We start from the raw sequence: 21,689 nt of genomic DNA, 5'->3' as shown, positions 1-21,689 counted from the left end.
AAATCAAAAATTCAGTTCTCAGTTGCACCAGCCACATTTAAAATGCTTAATTGGGATTGACATATACACACTAATATGTATAAAATGGATGACTAATAAGAACCTGCTGTATAAAAAAATAAATAAAATAAAATTCAAAAATTCAAAAAAAAAAAAAGAAGCTTAATGGCTCCATACGGCTGGTGGCTACCTTGACGGATAACAGAGATGTTCACCACTCACTATTCTCGGGTCTTTTAAAGTTGAGGACGACCTGGCTGACAGGAAGAGGGCAGGCCGCTTGGGGGAGACGTTTCTTGCCTTCGATAAATGGCTGCCTCTGAAATGAAGCAATTTTAACAACAGAAAGACTCCTGGGATTCTTTTCCTGGAGTTCTGTTTAGGCTTTAACTCTGTTCTGTTCTCACATTCGTTTTTTGACCAAAACCTGGTTTACCTGGACGCCCCCACTATTTGTGACTGTTAAAAAACAAGACAACAGGCCCCCAACAGAGTCACTCATGCTAGGTCCCCCATGACCAAACGGAGACTTAACTACAGTTTGGGTTCCCCCAGAAATGGAATGTGAGTCCAGTCAATCGAGAATCACCCGATTAGCACTAGGGGGGTCATTCGTCTGCCAGACCCCTGGCATCCCCTAAAGGAAAGTGCGACAACCAGTCCGCTTTTTTCCAGTATAACTTCCTTGTCCCTGCTCCCTTCTGCCTATACAAGTCTTTCACCTTGTGCAGCTCCTTGGAGCGCCTTTCTGTCTGCTGGATGGGATGCTGCCCGATTCATGAATCACTAAATAAAGCCAATAAGATCTTTAAAATTCACTCAGTTGAATTTTGTTTTTTCTAACATGACCAAGCATAATGCCGCAGTCTTACCAGTACATTTTTTTTAATTAAAAAAATAGCCTTTTGATGTAAACTACCTTTATGAAAGCAGTTGTTGAGGATTAGCAAAACTAAGAAAATAAGACAACTATATCCCAAATTTGTCACTGGTAGCGCCCTGTGTTGTAAATGTAGATGTGTGTATGTTCACACACACAATATGCAAGTAATATCATTGCAGAAAATTTGTTCTGTAACTTCTTTTAAGTTAACGACCTCCAACTTTCTTACACCCTGCTGAGCACCCAGTCCGTATTTGAATTTCTCCAATGGACTCCTAAATGTCTTTTCCAGCAGTTTATCCGGGTTTTTAGCAGTGCAGTCCAGAGGCATGCCGTGCATCTGTTGCTTTGCCCACGTTTCCCTTCGAATTTAGTGCAAGCCCTGGCTGCACTGGTGAAGAATAATTAATGCTAGCTGTTGCAGCTGACGAGGCTGAGGTCAACAAAGTCAGCAAAGGTTACATGGCCCTCCCCTCCCCTGTGTTGGCCGTCTGGATCTGGGTGGTGGCCTCCAAGAGAGGAACCGAGAAGGGCCGCTGGCTCCTAGCTGTCTTGGACCAGAATTGACACCCTCACAGGCCACACGGTCCCAACCTCATGGCGAGGGAGGTTGGAAAATGTAGACGATTATCTGGAACTGTAAGTGAGCACGTCTCTGCCCTAAGCTGCTCCTTTTTAAGCCCCCGACCTGTCCCGTTGAAGAGGCCCAGGTGCTATCCTGTGGGTGTCACATCTTTCAGGTTTTCTGGTGCAGTTTAAGTGGTTCTTCTATCTCCTGTATTTCCTATAAACTACAAGTTAGATGCAGAAGCTTAAAGGTTGTAAAGGAAAAATAATCTTCTACCTCCCGGGTAGGGGAAAGCCCAGTTCTTCCCTAGTCTAAGTTTCTTCCCTGTGAGTCTCTTTTATTACTCACACAAAACAGTTCATTTCTGGTCACCAAGCATGTGGAGGTCTTTCCCCCATCGATCGATTCTCCAAGATACCAGCTGGGCATCTTATAATTTAATTCAATTCTGACACTAACTACCCTGAGATGGTGTCAGATTCCCACGTTAAGAGCTCAGTTCCACAGGACTGCCCACTCCACTGCCACCACACTTCAGATGCAAGATGCAAGCCCAGGTGACACGTACTTCTGACCAGCCGGCTGTAGGTCAGAAGTCCCCATGACCACCTCCTTGGGTTCCATTGATTTGCTAGAGCAGCTCACAGAACTCGGGGAGATACTTACTTACATTTACCGGTTTATTGAAGGATATGATAAAGGATACAGAAGAATAGCCAGACGAAGAGATAGGCTGAGGTCTGGAAGGGTCCCAGGTTCAGGACTTGGGGTACATTGGCCTCCCAGTACCTACCAGGGATGTGTTCATCCACCTGGAAGTTCCCTGAACGCCATATTGTTGGGGTTTTAAGGAGGCTTCCTCACATAGGCATGATCAATTAGTAACTCAGTTCCTTGCCCCTCTCCTCTCTCTGGAGGATGGGAGGGAGGCTGAAAATCCTAAACTTCTAATCTTGGCTTTTGGTCTTTCTGGTGACCAGCCCTTTTCCAGGAGCCCACCCAGAGCTGCCACAGCAGAACAAAGATGCACCTCATGCTCTTATTGCTTCGGAAATTATAGGAGTTTTAGGAGCTCCGTGCCAGGAACTGCGGGCAGAGACCAATACATATTTTCTATTATCTCACAGGACATACGTTAAACATTTTTATCTAGACAAATGATAGACAATGTGCAATTTGTATTATATCACATAAGGAAATTTAAATATCTAAGATGGTCTGCTGATTAGTGAAATGCGCCTTTGGTTACTTCATTAGACAGTTACATTTTCCCATTTATGAATAGTAAAAATACACCTAATACATTTAATCTTGACGTAAGTTTTGTATGAGTCAGTAATCTTGTTAGGTGTTGCATGATGATGATTTTCTAATTCAGTCATTCCTCATGCTTTGCTAGCTAGCTTTCTCTGCAAGATTTGTCTTCGTTTGGTTTCCCTGAAATACAGTGCCTACTGGAAATGCTTAGTTATTTCTCTTTAGTTACTGATTTTCTAAGTAAGGAGTTGGTTTATTAGATGCCTCAAATAGAGGCTGTTTTCCAGTTCTCGCTTTTTTTAAATTGAAGTTTGATTAAGTAGACTCACATGCAGTTGTAATGAATAACAGAGAGATTCCTGGGTACCCTTTACCGAGTTTCATACCATGGAAACCACTGTATAATATCATAGCTGAGATGGTGACATTTATACAATCTACCTCATCTTACTCAGATTCCCCAAATTTTGCTTGTACTCATTTGTGAGTGTGTGTGTTTGTGTGTATATGTGCATTTAGTTTTATACAGTTTTCTCACATATATTTACACCACAGCCCAGACACTCGCTACAAGGATCCCCTGAAATTGCCCTTTTGTAACCACACCCACTGCAATCCCACACCCCATCACCTCCTCCTGATCTGTAACCCTGACAATCCCTAATCTGTTCTCTATTTCTAGAATGTTGGCATTTCAAAAATGTCCTATCAAGGAAGTCGTACAGTATGTAACGTTTTGGGACTTTTTTTCACTTAGCGTAATTCCCTAGCAATTTATCCAATTTGTCACATGCATTAGTAGTTCACATTCTCTTATTTTGGGGGATTATTATAAACTCATACATTTTCATTGGTTAAATGCACTTGAATCAACTAAACTCATTAATATTTTTGATGCTGAAATTGTCACAACTTTGATGTGTGGGGTCACCTCCCAACTGGTGCCTAAATGCTTTTTATATGGCCCCATCATTTTAAAACAATACATTTATTTATTAAAGTATATGCTGTTATTACCAAAAAGTGCACATCATAACTGTATGGTTCCGTGGATCTTCAAAAGAACGCAAAGTTAAGATCAGGAAAAAGAAAATTACCAGCTCTCTAAATCCTTTGTGTGCCCACACCTAGTCATTACTCCCCAAACCCCACTGGCCTGACACCACAGTCCTGTTTTGGGACTTTATGTAAATGAAATTTTACAACATGTATTTTTGCCATTGTTCTTTCTGTCTTCTTTTGCTCAACATTAAGTTCATGAAACTTATGTTGTTGCCTATAGTGGTAGCTTGTTCATTTTCATTGCAATTGAATACTCAGTTGTGTTAATGTACCATTCTACTAGTGATGGACATTTGAGTTGTTACCAGGTTTGGATACTACAAACAATGCTGTGAACATTCTTATACATGTTTTTGGGTGCACATAAATATGAATTTCTGTTGGATAAGAACTGAAGAATAGAATTGCTGAATCAAAGAGCATGTGTATATTGTGGTTTAGGAAATATTGCCAAAGAGTTTTACAAAGAAATTGTACCAACTTATATGTCTGCCAGGTATGAGAATTCCAGTTGCCCTGTATCCTGAATAGCACTTGGTATTGTCTGTCTTTTAAATTTTAGCCATTCTGGTAAATGCAGGCAGTCTTCTCATACACGTGGATTTTAGTTACCACAGTTGAGCTAAACCACACTAATCCCCCCAAAACATTGTTCAAATTTCAGTGATCATGGATATCAACTGTGAGTAACTGCATAAAACACAGACTTGGTTGCTAGCTCTTGAGTCTGAAAATCATTACGTAAATAACAGATGAGCATCATGATCTGTGACCGATCATAGTCCTTTCATAGTCTGTTGGTGATGAGTCACTGTGTATCTATTCATTTCCCACGTAGACAACAAAGTATGTAGTTGTGTTACCTCCTTGTCTCCCAGTAACCTGATATTTTTTATAAATAGATAATCAAAAGAGAGAATTGGCCAAAAAAGATTAAAGTACAGCAAAGAAATGAAAACTGGTAACATCAAAAGTAAATTAGATGTGATTAGAAGATTTGAAAAGGATGACAGTAAAGTGAAGATAGGACAAGACCTAGGCCGGCGTGGAGCTGGGTACAAACCATATTGAAACATTCTGTGAATAGAAAGCCAAGGTAAAGAGGCCTCAGTACCTTTTAATTTAAACTGCACAGTGAATAGAGAGCTGCTTATGGTTGAAATGGAGTGTTTACTTCTACTCTGGAATGAAAACTGTAAAAAGGAAAAACTCAAGCATTTTGGCTGGCAGACAAGCTAAAGTGTTGAATTGCCACATTGAAAGAAAACAGTAATTACAAGGAGACTGAAGGAGACCCCTTATGCTAGTATGGGCTGGTTTCATCGTTTCAGCAGCTGGCATGAATTAACAGATGTGAAGTGATCTGGTGACCCTGCTAATGCAGGCTAGGATGCTGCTGTGAAACTTGTAGCGTATTCTAAGAGTTGGTTAAGGCAGGTGGCAGTGCTGATCGTCAGATACTTATTGTTGATCAGACAAGTCTTTTTTCAGAAGGTGTAATGGTTTGAAAGGTGGTCCCAAAGATACGTCCAAACCCGAATCCCTGCAGCCTTTGAATCTTAATATGGTGGAAGTTGTGATTACATAGAGATGTTGAGAGGAGGAGATTTAGCTTGTGTAAACCTGGGTGGGTCCTGTAAGGTCGGATCTTAACAAATGGCACCACGAAACAGAGGAAAGCTTCAAGTGAGCTTTATTAGGGAGCGCTCCCGGGCGAGGTTCACTGATCCGAGAGAAAGGGGCCAGAGAAGTCGCACCCGGGCGAGGGTTGGGCAAGATTTTATAGGGGAAGAAGGGAAAGGGGTGTGGTGAATCTGGGAGGGCGCAGGGTATTCCTTATTTGGTGGTCTTTTCGGGTATCCTGGGGGACCGTTAGTCCCCCCCCCTCGAAAGGTGGGAAGGCTGGGCTGGTTTCAAAGTCCCCAGGTCAGTTCCTGGAACTGGGTGGTCCGGAGAATTTCGTTCTGATGCAGCCTGTGAATCTGATTGTGTTCCCCTGCCTCGGGCCAGTTGGCCTTACAGATCCCAAATGCAATCACATATATGCTTATAAGAGAAAGGCAGAGGGAGTTTCGGGACAGACACCCAGAGGAGGACAGACAGACATGCAGAGAAGAGGCTGAGGTAGGAGGCAATGTGACCTCAATGGCAGAGACTGGAGTGACATGGCCACAAGCCAAGGATTGCTTGGAGCCAACAGAAGCTGGGAAAGGCAAGGAAGGCATTCTCCCCTAGAGCCTCATGGATGGAGCACGGACTTCAGAACGGGAAGCTGCTCCAATGAGAAAGTTGGTGCTGCAAAACAGTGTGGCTTTGGACGTGTGGACAGCCCCGAGGGAGGGACGTGTGCCTTAATCAGGCAGGAATGTTGTATATACACCGTCATATGAATCCAACATGACTGGTTTGCTCTCCCAGATGGAAACAGTCATTAATCAAATAGATACGATTTCCTTTGCTGAAGCTGTTACTCCTTGGGTTACTTCCTCCTGGGTAAAAGGGGAACCATATTTCTTAGTATTCTTTCATGTTTGGGAGGAATCCTTTGATCTTACTGCTGTTTACATTGTTGCTGTGGGCTCGAGACGCAAGCCACCTCCCCATATCTGGCCCTCCGTCCTACCCAGAAGAATGACAGATAAGATTGCACTGACGGATAAGCTTATACGGTAAGTCCCCTACGTACGAAACTTCAAGTTGCGAACTTTCAAAGATGCTAACGTGTGTTCGCATGTCCAATAACGTAAGTTAGTTCACATGTCTGGTGTACATTGTCACATGTGTGCATCCTCTACAAGTGGTTGTGCTTTTGTGTACTTTACCGTACAGGACTGTATAGAGTACAGTAGTACAGTATCTTTATTTCAAGCCCAGGATGTCTGGAAGCAAGCGTAAAAGCAGCGGTGATGTAGCTGGTACCGCTAAGAAGCGCCAGGAGTTGGAGGCCCAGAGAAAGGGCGGAGACAGACAAGAGGAAGAAGACGTAACTGCAGAACCAAAGGGATTCACGACGCAGGAAGTGGCAAGAGGATTTTCTTTATTTGAGGAGGCGCTGTTAGTTTTTGAGGCACAGGACCTGAACATAGAACGGTACATGAAGGTTGCAGCAGCCGTTCGGAATGCAATCCAGTGCTACCGTGTCATCTATGACGAGAAAAAAAGAGCTACTACCCAGACACCACTGGACCGTTCTTTCAAGAGGGTAGATAGACTTGAATCCAGCAAGGAACCAGAACCTGTGCCATCAGCGTCAGGCATGAGTGAAATGGCAGGTCGCCCTCCGTCTGCTATTGCTGAGGATACTTCAGCTCTACCATCGCCCACCTCCTCTCCCTCCTCCAGTCAGTAACTCTTCCTGCCTGTTCACTCGATGCCAGCCCCTGGATGCCAGCTGTTATACCGTGCTACTGTACTTTCCGAGGTACTGTACTCTAAGATTAAAAATGTTTTCTTTCTTTTTGGTGTTTGTTTTTTTCTGTATGATTTGTGTGGTAAGTATTATAAACCTCCTACAGGGTAGTACTCTATAGCTGATTGTGTTATTTGGGTACCTAGGCTGACTTTCTTGGACTTACGAACAAATTGGACTCACGAATGTGCTCTTGGAATTGAACTCGTTTCTTCGTAGGGGACCGACTGTGTGGCCTGTCAGAATATGGGGCTGGAGTGTATGACTGTTAGCATTCCTGACGCCAGCTTGGGCCCTTAGTTTCTGCTGTCCTTTCGCTGACCCGACCCAGGACTGTCCTGTGCAGTGAATCACTTCTCTGCATCTAGGGCTTTGTAATTAATAGATATTGTTTAATTATCATTAGGACCAGATGGCCTCTATGCTCTGTTAGTCCCCAAACAGTGATGAAGACCTTCCCTGACGTATTCCCAGTGGCCACGGGACTAGTTACCCATTCATAAAGCTTGATTAGGGATGCACGTCTTGTTGCTAGGCACCTACCCTCATATCCTAGGTTAACTATCAGATTGTCCCAGTGGCCCCTTGGTGGCGTGGACGGCAGCTGCGAAAGCTCCTGGGTGGTTGTCCACCAGATCCCATCCTGTGAGTACGTTACCCTACAAGAAACCGATTCATTGATTTTATGGAGCTGCCTGCCTTGAATTTTGGTCTCAAGATGTCTTCTCAGCTCAGTGGGCATTTTTCATTCCCTCTGTCCTCCAACAGAGAGAATGTATTTCTCTGTGTTAAACCACCTAGTTAGTGATAATTGGTTATGACATCCCTAGGAAACTAATACAGAAGGCGACTCTGGTAGGCAGAAAAATGGCCCCAGAAGGTGCCCACAGGCTTCCCTAGAACCTCTGTGTTATATAGCGAAGGGGAATTAACGGTGCTAATCAGCTGTCCTAAAAACAGAGATATATTTTGCATTAGTTGGGTGGGCCCAGTTTTATCACAAGGGTCTTTCAATGTGGAAGGGGAGGCAGGAGAGCCAGGAAATTTAAAATTTGAGTTTCTTCGCATCTGCAGCAAATATTCTGCTATGTCTGTATAAAACACTATGTGCTAAAGTCAACTGGGATCAGTCTTTTCCCGTGCAGTTTGGGTTATCAGTTTGATATACAGATAGGTTCATTTGTTTCAGCTTGCTTAAAAGTAAAATCATTTTGAAAAAATTTGGTTTTATCTATTTTTTTAGAATAGGTTGTTTATCTTCATTATTCAAAAGACAAAATTATACAGAAAAGTCCTGCCTCCAATGAAGCTATGCCTACTCCTACCCTGTTTTTTCTGCTTTCTCTCTTTTTATGCATACACACACACACGTGTATATACACACATATATGTACTTATACATAGAATTTTAAAATATTTATTAATTTAATTTATTTATTTTTGGCTGCGCTGGGTCTCCGTTGCTGCGCGCAGGCTTTCTTTAGTTGCGGCGAGTGGGGGCTACTCTTTGTTGCGCTGCGTGGGCTACTCATTGTGTTGGCTTCTCTTGTTGCGGAGCACGGGCTCTAGGTGCGTGGGCTTCAGCAGTTGTGGCTCATGGGCTCAGTAGTTGTGGCGCACCGGCTTAGCTGCTCCATGGCATGTGGGATCTTCCCAGACCAGGGATTGAACCCGTGTCCCCTGCATTGGCAGGCAGACTCGTAACCACTGCGCCACCAGGGAGGTCCCTATACATAGAATTTTGTAGTATTTGCTTGTTTCTCTTTTTGTGCTTACTTTTACGAATACTAATACCTGTGTTTGCATGTGTGTATTTATATATTCATATTCTTAGTTCTCACTTATTCTGCACACAGAAATAGCACTGTATATAATGTTTGGTGCTTTGATTTTTTTCCCTTAGAAATGTATCCCAGTGATACTTTCATATTAGCACAGAGACCTTGCTCTTTTTGTTTGTTTGTTTTTTACTCTGCATAGTATTCCATGGTGTGGATCGTCTCCAATCTTTTGCTATTTCAAACAATGCTGAAACTAATAGCTTTGAATAAATTTCAGCTTATACTTTTGCAGGCATACCTGAAGGATAGATTACTAGATGTGAGCTTAATGGGTCAAAGGGGGTAAATGCACTGGATAATGTCAGATATTGCCCAACTCCTGCCTCTAGGTTTGTTTTTCTTCTGTTCCCATGTGTGAAAGTGCTGCTACCTGGGGTGGGCAAGAGTCTGCGTTGTTAACTTTTGGGATTTTTAAAAATCTGATGAATGAAAACCAGGGTCCAGCAGTAGTTTTAATTTTCCTTTCTCTAATTATCAGTTGGGTATTATTTCATTTGTTCAAGCACCACTTATAATTCTTTTTTAGTGCCTTGTTATTTATGCTCTTCACCTATTTTTCTGTAAGATATTGGTTTTTCTTCCTGATTTTTACAAGCACTTATATATATACTAGTCAGAGTCACCCTTTAACTGTGACAAGTGTACGAAATATTTTTTTCTCAGTTTGCCTTCTGTCCTTTTTGATGATTTTTTTCCATGCATAATTTTAAAAAAGCAGTTGAATTTATCAATGTTTTCTTTTATGATTTCTGAATATTGAGTCACAGCTAGAAAGGCCTATCACAGTCCAACTTTAAAAGTAAAGGAATTCACACATGTTTTCTTCTGATGGTGTATAGTTTTGTTTACTTTTAGGTCTTTGATTATTCAGATCAAGTGATAGGACCCCTCTGGCACAGAACTCAGCAGTATCTAACCACGCTAGGGATGCGCTTACCCTCTGGCTCAGCAATCTCCGATTTATGTTTGTGGTGTGGAGTGTGGGTTCAGTTTTACCTTTTTAAATTATTACCGGTCACACACACAGCATTTCTTTCCAGAGTCCATTTTAATGCACCCAGTTGAAATTATGCCTATCATATTCTAAATTCTCATGTATATTTGTGTGTTTCTAACTTTCTACTATGTTTCTTGGTTTGTTTATTTGCTCATGGGCCATACTGTTTGCAATATTGATGCTTTCCATCTTTATTTTACTATCGGGTAGGGCCACTACTCAGTATTCGCTCTTCTTTTCCACGGTTTTTTTTTTTTTCCCCTGAGTTTACTTTTTATTTTTGGCAGGTAAATCTGAGCTCCCTGGAGCAGAGAGAGTTTTCAAGCTCTTCTTGATTTTTCTAACGAAACGTGTTAGTTTCAGGCTACATGCAGCAGTGGGTTGTATAAACCAGTATTTCTTTCCTTTCTTGAGCCTCACAGGGGTGGTTTTCAGGGATTCTTTTTTTTTTTTAAAACATCTTTATTGGAGTATAATTGCTTTACAATGGTGTGTTAGTTTCTGCTTTATAACAAAGTGAATCAGCTATATATGTACATATTCTTTAAGGCAGCAGATTAAAACCTTGCCATGGTTGAGAAATTGGTGAAAAGCTTCCATTCTGTACCTGGTTCTCGTTCTCTCTCTTTTTTACCAGGAGGATAAAGCGCTGAGCCAGGAAGCTGAGCTGTCAGGCTGCAGGCTGTGGGGAGGGAGCCCTCAGAGGCTGGCGAGCAGGGCACAGACCAGCTGGGGTTCCCTGAGGCACTCACAGCCCCTGCCCTCCTGCTGGTGCCACAGCCAGTGCTGCCGCAGTATCTGCTCTGGCATCTCCCAGCCATGCAGCCTTGGCGCTGGCTTGGCCCCTGCAGCCTCTGCTGAAGCCTCCGGATGTGCCCGGAGCACAGAGCAGCAGAGTCCACCTCCCAGCACCTACCCTGCTTCACGCCAGTCTGGGCACGCCTCTCCTCCACTGTTTTCTTATTTAATTTTTCCTTATGAAATTTAGAGGCAACGTGTTTAGTTCCAGAAGGAAAAACTGTTGGTATTTTTCTTGGGATGAAATGGATACATTCACTTAGGAAGGACTGACATCTTCAGACCTTCTTCTCCAGAAACCTGGAATTTCTTTCTTGATGTTCAGGTCTAAGTTTGTGTCTCTCAACAATATTTGAAAGTTTCCTAACTCAGACGGCTCACATTTTAACCTCCCTTTACCACTAGTGTAAAAAAGGCTGTGCTATGAAAAAAATAAAGCCCTACAGCTTAGTCGCAAAATACAGTCAAGACTTGTCTGTCACTTATGCAGGGACCTAGGTGGGTCAGTCGACTCAGCGGTCCAGGCTGATTCCTTGCTGTGGTGCTGCCGTCAGTAAGGTCACCTCACAGCTGACCTCGCACTGGAATTAGTCCCAGGGCCTTGCCTACCTGTGGGAGGGCTAGACGTCCAGTTGCCCTGTGTGAGGCCTGTATTCTCTCAGTTATATCTTCTGACAAGTTGTATATTATGGTATTAATTTCTCTATGTTAACTTCATAGTCTGTTTTCGTAGTGATTTTTTCAACTGTCGCTTTTCAGTTGATATTCTTGCATTTGTAGATGGGCATAGTTTTATCTCTTCCTTTTCAATCCTTACACTTGTGACGTCTCTTGTCAAATGCATTGACTGAGGCCTGCAGGACAGTGTTAAATAGTGGTGGTAATAGTGGGCATCCTTGCCTGGCTCCTGCCCTCTGTGCTTTCCCATTCGGTTGGATGCTTTGCCAACAGTCCTCACCTGTGAAACTTGCCTCTGACCTAAATTAGGGATCAATCGTGGCCGTTCTCCCATCCCACACTTGTGAGACGTTGCTGCCCAGTATTTGCTGAACCCTGATATGTCCTCAATCTTTTCAATCCTTATAGATATGAATCACACTTGACACCTGGGGTGAAGTCTCTGTGCCATCCCATACCCAAACTGTGGCTTCAGAGTTTCACTTAATGGGTCATATTTTTAACCCAAAACACACACTGAAGTATAATTTTGATAAGGACACAACTACCGAACTTATTAAAAAATACTAATCCTTGGTGCTGTTGAGGTGATGTGTCTAATCCTTGGTGCTCTTGAGGTGAGGTGTCCTGTCAAGGATAATCTTCTTGGGTGGACCGCTATGACTGAGTATATGTAAGACTTAGTTATGTGACACCCAGGCCAGATTCCTTCCCTAGCACCCACTCCATGCTCCCCAGAGCACGTTCCGGGAAGGTCAGGTCCTCTCTCCAATCACAACTCAAGTTCATCTCCTCCATACAGCACACAGGGACACCTCTTCTTCTGAATTGTTGCCTGAGCCCATCATTTCCCCCCTTGCATTGATAATTAACTCTGTGCACTGTCCTCCCAGCTAATTTGTAAGCCATTCATTTATTCAACAGATATTTTTCGAACACCTGTTTTGTTGAGACCTGTGTGCTAGGCTCCCGGGATACAGCTATGACAGAGCACCAAGGATTACTTTTTTCTCAGAAGTTGTGTGGACGTCACATAGAAAACAACGCGATTGAGCAAGAAATATTTAATACATGTGACATTTTGAAATGCGGATTTCAGAGCGTGGACTTCCTCATGGCCTGTCCCCTATTCTTAGCACTTTTTCTGTGCTTGGAAGACCTAGCCTTTTACTTGATTGAGAAATTGAAGGGGGAATTGTGGAAAGTTGGCATTTCAGTTCCTGCTTGCAAACCCCTCGCCCTTCCAATTTCTTTTCTAGATCAAGCCCCAGATGAGGGGAACCAGAGGCCCTTGAGTTCTCTGAGGTTCTCCAGGGAAGAGAGGAGCGTGGAGCCTCATGCCCCTCGGGCTGGGGTGAGGGGCGAGCACCCAGTGATGAGGGGAGAGGATGACTCTGCAAGACCTGGGTGAAGGGGGTTCCTTGAAACTACTCATCAAAACCTGGGAATCCCCTTAGAAATGTCCCCCTCACCTTGCTGAGGACGGTGCTGGGAGGACCTCCCCCTTCTACTAATGGCAGGAGACCCTGGGGACTCACAGGCACCCAGCTGGGAGGGGGCTGCTCTACCAAACACTCTACCTCATGTTCCAACCATGAAAAAACATGGCAGGAAGAGTGTAAAGCATATCCGGTATTCTGCCAGCAATGCCATGGAGTCAGTCTATGGGCAGGGTTATAGGCGCGCTGTGGAGATTGTAACAGGGAGGTAAAAAAAGTGACTCCTGGGGGTATTTTATAGTTTAAAAAAACTCATGCATTTATGTCATGGTTTAAGGCCATTTACCACAGAGCAGAAAATAGTTCAGATGCTTAACTTGAAAAATACATTTGAAAAGCAAAAGAATAACTAAAGATACCCAAGTGGTCAATAAGCGTGTAAGGTGGTGTTCCGTCTCATTAGTAATTAGGGAAATGTAAATTAAAACAGAATGGCTAAAATTTAAAAAAGACAGTATGAAGTATTGGTGAGGCATACACTGCGGTTAGGAGTCCAAATTAGTACACTCTTTAAAAGCTGTTTGGCGTGACAGCCTACAGTTGAACCTATGCATATCCTAGTATCTGGCAAATCTACTCTAGTTATATTCCCAAGAGAAATGTGTCACCTGTGATAAGCCACGTGGTCGCAGCAGTATTTGCAATAACCCCAAACTGGAAACAACGTGAGCCTCCATTAATAACAAAATGGGACGTGCATTATTTTCAGGCAATGGAATACTGTTTGGCAATAAAAATAATAAGCCAACCACAGCTATATGCAACGGGATGGTTGAATCTTGTCAATATAACGCCAGCCACGTAGTTAAATAGAAAAAAGTGTATTTTCTTTTCATGGAAAGTTTTAAAACATACAAATTAATCAACGGTTACAGAAGTTAGGAGAGTGGTTACCTTTGGGGAACAGGGGAGAGCTACTTATTCGGAAGGGCATGTGAGTGGGTGCTGGTGATGCTGTATTCTAGGTGTCAGAGGTCTTCTGTTTCTTCTGTTTCTTGACCAGGATGATGGTTCATGGGTACGTTTGATTGCAGCTTACGATGTACACTTACGATGTGTGGACTTCTCTGGCGATATGTTATACTTGATAAAAAAAAAAAAACTAAGAGAAAAAGTATAAGCACCTGACATAGATGGGTATGTTTAAACTATTGCCTAGTTCCCGCTGCTGATGTGAATTTTGCAGTCCAAGTCCCCGAGAGGCCCAGGTGAAGGACACTTGGTCTCTGAGAGACCAGGGGTGAGGGGTACCCGATCCCTGAGAGGATCAGGTGAGGGATAGCCGGTCACTGAGAGCCTGGGGGTAAGGGATACCTGGTCGCGAGAGGCCCAGGTGAGGCAGGGCGAGGTGGAGAAAAGCCCAAGACCCACTAGTACCAGCTGGGCGTTTTGAAGGCGGTAGCTAGCCCTGTGGGTGCTGACCCTGGCGGGGCTGGAGCATCCGTGCGTATTACCGTGTTACCGTATTCCCACCCCTACCGAGCTCGGAAGAGGAGAGCTTCCGCTCACACCATCAGCTGGGATTTCAACCCAGGCAGGCTGGCCCCAGAGGTCACAGGTTATCACCTCCCAGGAGGAACCAGATCAGGACTCAGGCTCGGAGGTGGAGCTGGGGAGCCCCCGTGCCAGGACAGGTGCAGAGTGGAGCAGTGCCGCCCTCTGCAGTCTGTGGGGATCAACTCTGTAAAAGGCGCACAGAGTTTCCCAGAGACCCTCTCAGAGAGCTGCAGCTTCCAGTTCATCTTACCCTACACTCTAGCCCATCAACTCGAAGTCCTCGTCCTGGGCTCCTCCCACCCCTTCCGCGGTTATGGGGGGCCCAGAGCACCTGTGCTGGACGCACGCTGAGCGCCACAGCCAGGGCACAGTTATCTGCGTTTACAAGAGCATCCCACTAGCTATCTACCTTACATTTGATAGCTAGTGGGAAGCAGCCGCATAGCACAGGAGATCAGCTCGGTGCTTTGTGACCGCCTGGAGGGGTGGGATAGGGAGGGTGGGAGGGAGGGAGATGCAAGAGGGAAGAGATATGGGGACATATGTATATGTATAACTGATCCACTTTGTTATAAAGCAGAAACTAACACATCATTGTAAAGCAATTATACTCTAATAAAGATGTTAAAATAAATAAATAAAAGAGCATCCCAGGGGCCTCTTAGGCAAATGCCCCTCAGCATTTAAATAGGAAAGTCTTGAAAATGAAAGCCTTTAAGAGATAAAGCTGATGATGGTATTTCAGACTGAAGGCTGGACAGCCTGGGGGATATCTGGGGACACAGGAAGACCTACCCAGCACCCCTTGAGCCACAGGAGTCACGTTTTGTGCACAGCCGCCCTTGCTGTACACACAATGTGACCTTACTGTTAAGGTCAGCCTGAGTGAGGTCCTTGCTTCGTTTGATGTTCCGGGTAGGAGTTGACAGCCCCACGTGCACCCAAGGGGAACGAACCATCTTGTCCCATGGTCTTTCCCTTCTCTCCTCCCTTCCTCTGTTTCCCCGTCCCTCTCCTCTGTTCCTTCCCTCCCTAAACATTTGTGGTGCATCCACCAGGCCCTCAATTCACCACCCTCAGAAGAGGCCCCAGATGGTGAAGTAGAGGGCCAGACGTTTGCCTGTTAGCTACCCTGAGCACCTGAGCTCGGTCTGCACAGCTACCCCGAGTAGAAACGAAAAGGCTCCCCGGGAAGAATATGCTTGGTTTGAAAAAGAGTGCATATTCATTCGACTGTATTTTCTCCTACACATTGGATGAGATATATATGTACACATATTGTTTTACTGTAACAGAATAATTGGATTATTATCTTAAAGAGAAGGAACGAGTCATTCTGCTTTTACTGTCTCCGGGGTGCAGGCTGAATTTCTGTTTCTCAGATTTGGGTATCCTTAGTTTTAAGGGAGAGAATTTTTTTTTTTAACATCTTTATTGGAGTATAATTGCTTTACAATGGTGTGTTAGTTTCTGCTTTATAACAAAGTGAATCAGCTATACATGTACACATATCCCCATATCTCCTCCCTCTTGTGTCTCCGAGGGAGAGAATTAAGTGACTTTTTTTCCCTCAAAGGACTAGCCCCTTGTCTCTCAAATCTGACCTGCAGATGGGTTTTGTTTGGGCCACACTGGTTTAAATGGAATCAATAGGCCGAAATTAAGAACTTGAGATATTATCATGAAAATTGAGGATTCGGATTTCTTTGGAAAAGTACTGGGCTGGCGTTTCCAAGGGAAGGAGTTGGCTCAGGTCGAATAGAGACCCAAGATCTCTGATGTGTTTCAGCCCTATCATTTCTTACGGCTCCAGACACGGATCTCCACAGGCCTGCTGCTGTTCATCAGCTCCTTTCCAACCTGCTTCAAACGCTTACATTATCTGCATCTCTAGTTCAAAAGAAGGAGGGCTCTGGCCTGGAAGTTAGTTTGTCAAAGATCACGGAGATAGCTGCTGGTGGGGATCGGTGAGTGGCAGGGACCTGTGACCCCTCGCACTGACCGGCGGGACAGCACATGGCCGTGGGGAGGTCCCGGGAACCCAGCAGGGCTGGACTCAGAGGGGCGGTGGGCGGCCCCATCGGGAGGCAGCACATGGTCTTGCACAGACCTGGGTTGCAGAGTAGAGGCTCTTCCTCTGTCTCCCTCAGTTGCTAAACTCTGATTTGTGGGGAAGAACGCAAAGGAAGGGATGAGTGAGGGTCCTGGGAAAATGACTCAGTGGATGGGAATTTAGCTGCAGGTGGTTTCAATTAGCAAAACAAAAGACATGTTACATTTTTTGTACCTGTTGTCCCAAATGTTTTAATTAATGTGAAGTAGTCATAAACTCCTTGTGTGATGAGAATTTGCCTTCCGAAACATTCATAATACCTTGCCCAGTGATCTGGTCACCAAATCCCTCCATTCCTGCATCTGTCCGTTCATCAGATTCTGGAGGCCCCACCGGGGTTATGGTGTAGGGGGTGGACAACAGTGGAGATAGAGACACAAGCCCTTCCGATTCTTGGTAGTGGCCTGGATGAGAGACAGGGAACTGGAGTGGAAAGGACATTGCTTGGGAGCAAGAAGTTTCGGGTCTTAATTCCATTTCTATCCTTCAACTGCTGGGCAATCTTGGGCCAATGAATTGACCTTTCTGGGCTCCACTTTCTGTATTTGTAAAATGGGGCTAAATTATCTTTAATTTTTTTTTTAATTAACGTCTAAAATATTTTGCTGAAGAAAAGAGACATACACATTTGGATGTAAATGCAGAGTTCCTTATATATGAGGGTACAGTTTGTATCTTTATTAGGCTTTGGTTATTCCTCACGTACCTGAATTCCAGAAACGAGAGTGGAAATACATTTTGTTTTGCTACTGTGTTTGCTCATCTAAGATGTCATATACAAGGAATTAAATGAAAAATGTTTTTGCAGCCTCAGCAGTTGGAAGAGGAGGGGGCCAGTGATGCTTCTGTTGAAAGCAGATGGTTTCACTGTCTGTGAGTTTAGGATGTGCGGTGGAAACCTAAGGGCGAATGAGAGCTTCGGAGGGGAAGAAACTTGCAAGAATGTTGTGCAGTTGGGGTGATGGGTTTATTATATCTACATACAAGTATGCATTTATTGGCGTTTTGTCAAAAATAAAGGACAAGGTAATACCAAAAACGATTTGAGCATGTAAACAAGACAGCTGCAAGAGGCCAATACTGACAGGCTTAAGGATTCTCAAAAGAACACAGGACCTGGAGTGACAGCTTTCAGGTTGTACAGTTAAGTTATCCAGACAATCAAGTCAACTGTATAATGCAAGCAACACAGGACAATACAACACGACTGGCGAAGCAGTCTCTCACTGGGGGGTGGAGGAAGGCTTGCTGGGGCCTGGGCTCACTGATGGGAAAGGGGATTAAAATCTCATAAATCCTCCATATCTTTTCTCCATTTCGGGAACTTCCTTCGAGTAACTTTCACCTTCTTCCTCGGAGGGCAGGGAATCTGCAAAGCGCTTGAGGAAGCCGCCATACCTTTTCTGGTAGTCCGTCCACCACTCCGGGCGACCCACTCTTCTCATGAAGCCGCCGTACCGCTTCTGCAGCTCTTTGGCTTCGTCTTCCAGCTGGGGGCTTCTCTTTAAGCCTCGCATGAAGCCCCCGTATCTCTTGCTCACGTCTGCGTCATCCCTGCCCTCCTGGTGGGGAGCCCCTTCTCGCTGGTTCCCCTCTCCCAGCAGCTCTTTCAGCAGGTCGGAGGGATTGGCTATGGAGTCGTCTTCCTCCGTATCCTTCTTCATGAAGCCCCCGTATCTCTTGCCAAGGATTTCACCTCCGTTTGCCTCTTCCTCCGGCTCCAGGGGGTACAGCTCATCCATCTTCTTCATGAAGCCCCCATACCTCTTCATGAAGCCCCCGTACTTCTTGGCGAGCAAGCGGTGGTCCTCCTGTTTGCCGAGGGCACTGTTGCCATCTGGAGGGAGCTCCAGCTTGGACAGCTGCAGAAGCTCCTTGCAGGTTTCCCAGGTCTTGAGAGAAGGCAGTTTCCCCTCACATTCCAGTGTGCAAGCCTGGGAAAAGAATTCGATTTAGTGATAAAAAGAGGCTCTTCTGATTTCGTTCATCAAACACATTTTTTTTTTTAGACCACTCTATGCTTGCTTTGATGTGGAAACTCCCACATAATGGTCTCATTTTCCTTATTACAACTTTTTGCCGTACTGAACAGGCAAATCAAAGGAAATTCAGAAGGGGAGATTGTGGAGAATTAATGGAATCAAATTAGAATTTTTCTTTGCATTTTAACAGATTGTATATGCTGTGCCCTTGCAATATTGTAAAGATATTTTCCCACCCAATTTTAACCTATATATGACATTTCCTAGCAATTCAGGGGTTTTTATGGCCCCCTGAAGTCTACTTATAGAGCCCAGTTACCAACCCATGATTTAGACATAAAAACCAGGCATTTTCTGGGGATTTAAAAATATATTGGTAGGGCTTGCCTGGTGGCACAGTGGTTGAGAGTCCACCTGCCGATGCAGGGGGAGCGGCTGGGCCCGTGAGCCATGGTCTCTGAGCCTGCACGTCTGGAGCCTGTGCTCCGCAACGGGAGAGGCCACAACAGTGAGAAGCCCACGTACCGCAAAAAAAAAAAAAAAAAAATATATATATACATATATATATATGTGTATATATATATATGTATATTACTTAATATGAAATACACACATACTATTTTCACAATGAAAGGAAGCATTTTATTAGTGCAACAAAATTCTTTAGGGTATATATTTAAGCAGCTCTTAATGATTTATTTATTAATTTTCTTTGTGTCTAAGAAAATTAAATATATGCATATATAAAAATCTAAAGATCTAATTAAAATGGTTCTGTTTTATTCTTGACATCTGATTAAGAAGTCAAAACATCATTAAAAATTTAAGATGTTCAGGTGTCAAGAATATTTCCATCCTAAAATGAAATTTAAATAATCTATTGGCCAAAAATTAATGTTGAATATTTGTATACTGTTACCAAAAGGCTTTTAAAAAGGGATTCCTTCAAAAACAAATAATGGCAAATAATCGGAATAGCACAGTCATAGAATGGAAGTGGTGTTAATTTATATGCTCCTGTAGCCATCTATGAATTTTTGTATTATTCACCCTCTGTGTTAGAGGGTAAATTCAATTTGGACATCAATCATGGCATGCCTGCTCATCTTTGTATCCACCACAGAATGAAGCACAAGTGTCTTTCACATGCTAGAAACTCAATAACTCAGTAAATATGTGTTACATTGATTTTACTACATAGTTCTGGCTAAGCAACCTAATTTCTCACGTGTCTTTTTCATCTAAGTGAAAATTCCAGAGCTGCTATAATTCTAACAATATAGTCATCAACAAGCCTTTTTTCACAGAGAAAATAACAATCCTAAATGTAAGCTTCAATAGAAAACTAACCAGTTAAACAAAAAACAAATCAGAAAGAAAAAAGATGGATGAAGGGGATTGTTACCCCTACTTAAGATGCAGCATTTTTCTCAGAGTTTAAATATAAAGCCCTACTACTTGTCTTGTCGAATGAAGTGGATCAGGTAATCCAATGGAACGAAGAAACATTTAACCTGAAATATACACCTTGGGTTTTGTGGAATCCTTTCCTTAATTTTTGTCCCTGTTTTATGCATCTACATAATAAAATTGCTTCAAAAGCTCTAGTGAGGAGCTGAGCTCTTTGGATTAGTACATTATTCTCTGCCCAACTTAAGTTATCACAGAAGTTCAACAAATTGAGGAGACAGTGCAAAGGAATTATTGGGGGAACTAGTTAAAATGAAGCTTCCTGAGTCCCAACTTCAGAGATTCTGACTCAGTAGAGCAACAGGAGTGATTCAAGAGCACACAGACTATGATTAGAAAGACGGTTCTTTTGACCTTAGATTCCCCCCCAACCCCAAGCCCCTGTGTAATTTATCTTTGCATTGTGGCCACCTCTTTGGACTCCGCCACGTCTCCTGTGCCCTCTTCATAGCCAAAGTAAACTGCTGTCTTAGTAGGTGTTACAAAAGCACGTTCTAGACAAGACAGAAGTTGAATTCCAGCATCACCTGCTGTCTGTAAAACGGTGGCTGACCTCTTTCTCTCCAGCCTCCTGCGCTCTCCCTTCCTCCCCTCCCTTTATCCCTTCCCCATCCCATTGCTCTCTCATACCCGCAAGTGAGGGTCAGGATCTGAGAGACCTGAGCTTAAAAGGGCTAGAGAAATGACATTCGAATAAAGGCAGCGGAATATCACTAATAAAAAAGTCTATATTCTTTGCGGGAAGGATGGGAAGATGGCTGTGTGCGGAAGGAGCCCTTGGTGGGCTACGTGAGGAGGCGGGGTAACAGCATCTTCCTGGCGGCCGGTGAGGCGACAACCCAGTGCTCTCCGAGGTGCTGAAGACAGTACAGCTCGGGACTCCCGCCTCCCCGGGGTGAAAACAAACTTGGTTTGCGCGGAGACCCCGCCGCCCTTTCCGGTCCCTAGATAGTCGCGGGTCCCGAGAGCTACTTGGTCAGCGTTCGGGGAACAGTCGGGACGCCTGGGTCACCAGGGGTCCGCGCCGGCTGTGACCACGAGATGCGCCGCGCGGAGGACCCGGGCTGTCCGCGCAGGGTCGCGGTTACCAGCTCCCGCGCCGCGCGGAACACTCACCAGCGGGTTGAGATCGGTCGGGCGCGCCAGGCGGTAGATGCAGGTCGCGCAGTCCTGGCTGCATTCCGCCCGCACGGTCGCCAGGAGCCCGGGGCCGAGCGCCAACAGCCAAGTGCAGAGTCTCAGGAACCGCGCCATGGTCTGCGGGGAGAGGGCACACGAACTCCGAGCCCGCCCGGGGCGCAGAGCGGCTCCCTGGCAGGGACTCCTCGCGGGGCAGCTGCAACGGGGCGTTCGTCGAGCCCGCCGGGACACTCTTTCCCGGTCCCCTCGCCCGCCTGGGGGACGGCTCCGATCGCCTCGCGGTTCCCGAGTTGTCACTGTCACCCGGACCCCGGGGCGGCCCCAGACACTCGCTCCCTTTCCGGGCGGCCGCTGGCCCGGGCAGGATTCTGGAGGGAACTACGGAGACCAAATTCGAGAGCGCGCCAGCCCGGGGAGGCGCGATATTGACCCGGGTCACATACAAGGAGCGGAAGAAAGTTGGGGAACCCCATGCAACGCAACGCGGAATAAAAC

At 44.8% G+C, this 21,689-nt stretch overlaps 1 protein-coding gene across 1 annotated transcript; it reads right to left on the bottom strand.

Annotated features, from left to right (window-relative positions):
• Positions 1-17,882: 17,882 nt before the first annotated feature.
• On the bottom strand, positions 17,883-21,308 carry PENK (proenkephalin; the record flags this gene model as incomplete). The annotated part of the gene is made up of 2 exons (XM_082675073.1): positions 17,883-18,536; positions 21,171-21,308. 2 exons carry the CDS (start codon positions 21,306-21,308, stop codon positions 17,883-17,885), a joined length of 792 nt encoding a protein of 263 aa, XP_082531199.1.
• Between the last annotated feature and the right edge of the window lie 381 nt (positions 21,309-21,689).

The sequence above is a fragment of the Grampus griseus genome (assembly GCF_964374135.1).
Source record: "Grampus griseus genome assembly, chromosome: 17".
Classification (NCBI taxonomy): Eukaryota; Metazoa; Chordata; class Mammalia; order Artiodactyla; family Delphinidae; genus Grampus; species Grampus griseus.
Note: the sequence above shows the minus strand (reverse complement) of the source record. Positions and strands in the feature narration are given on the sequence as shown.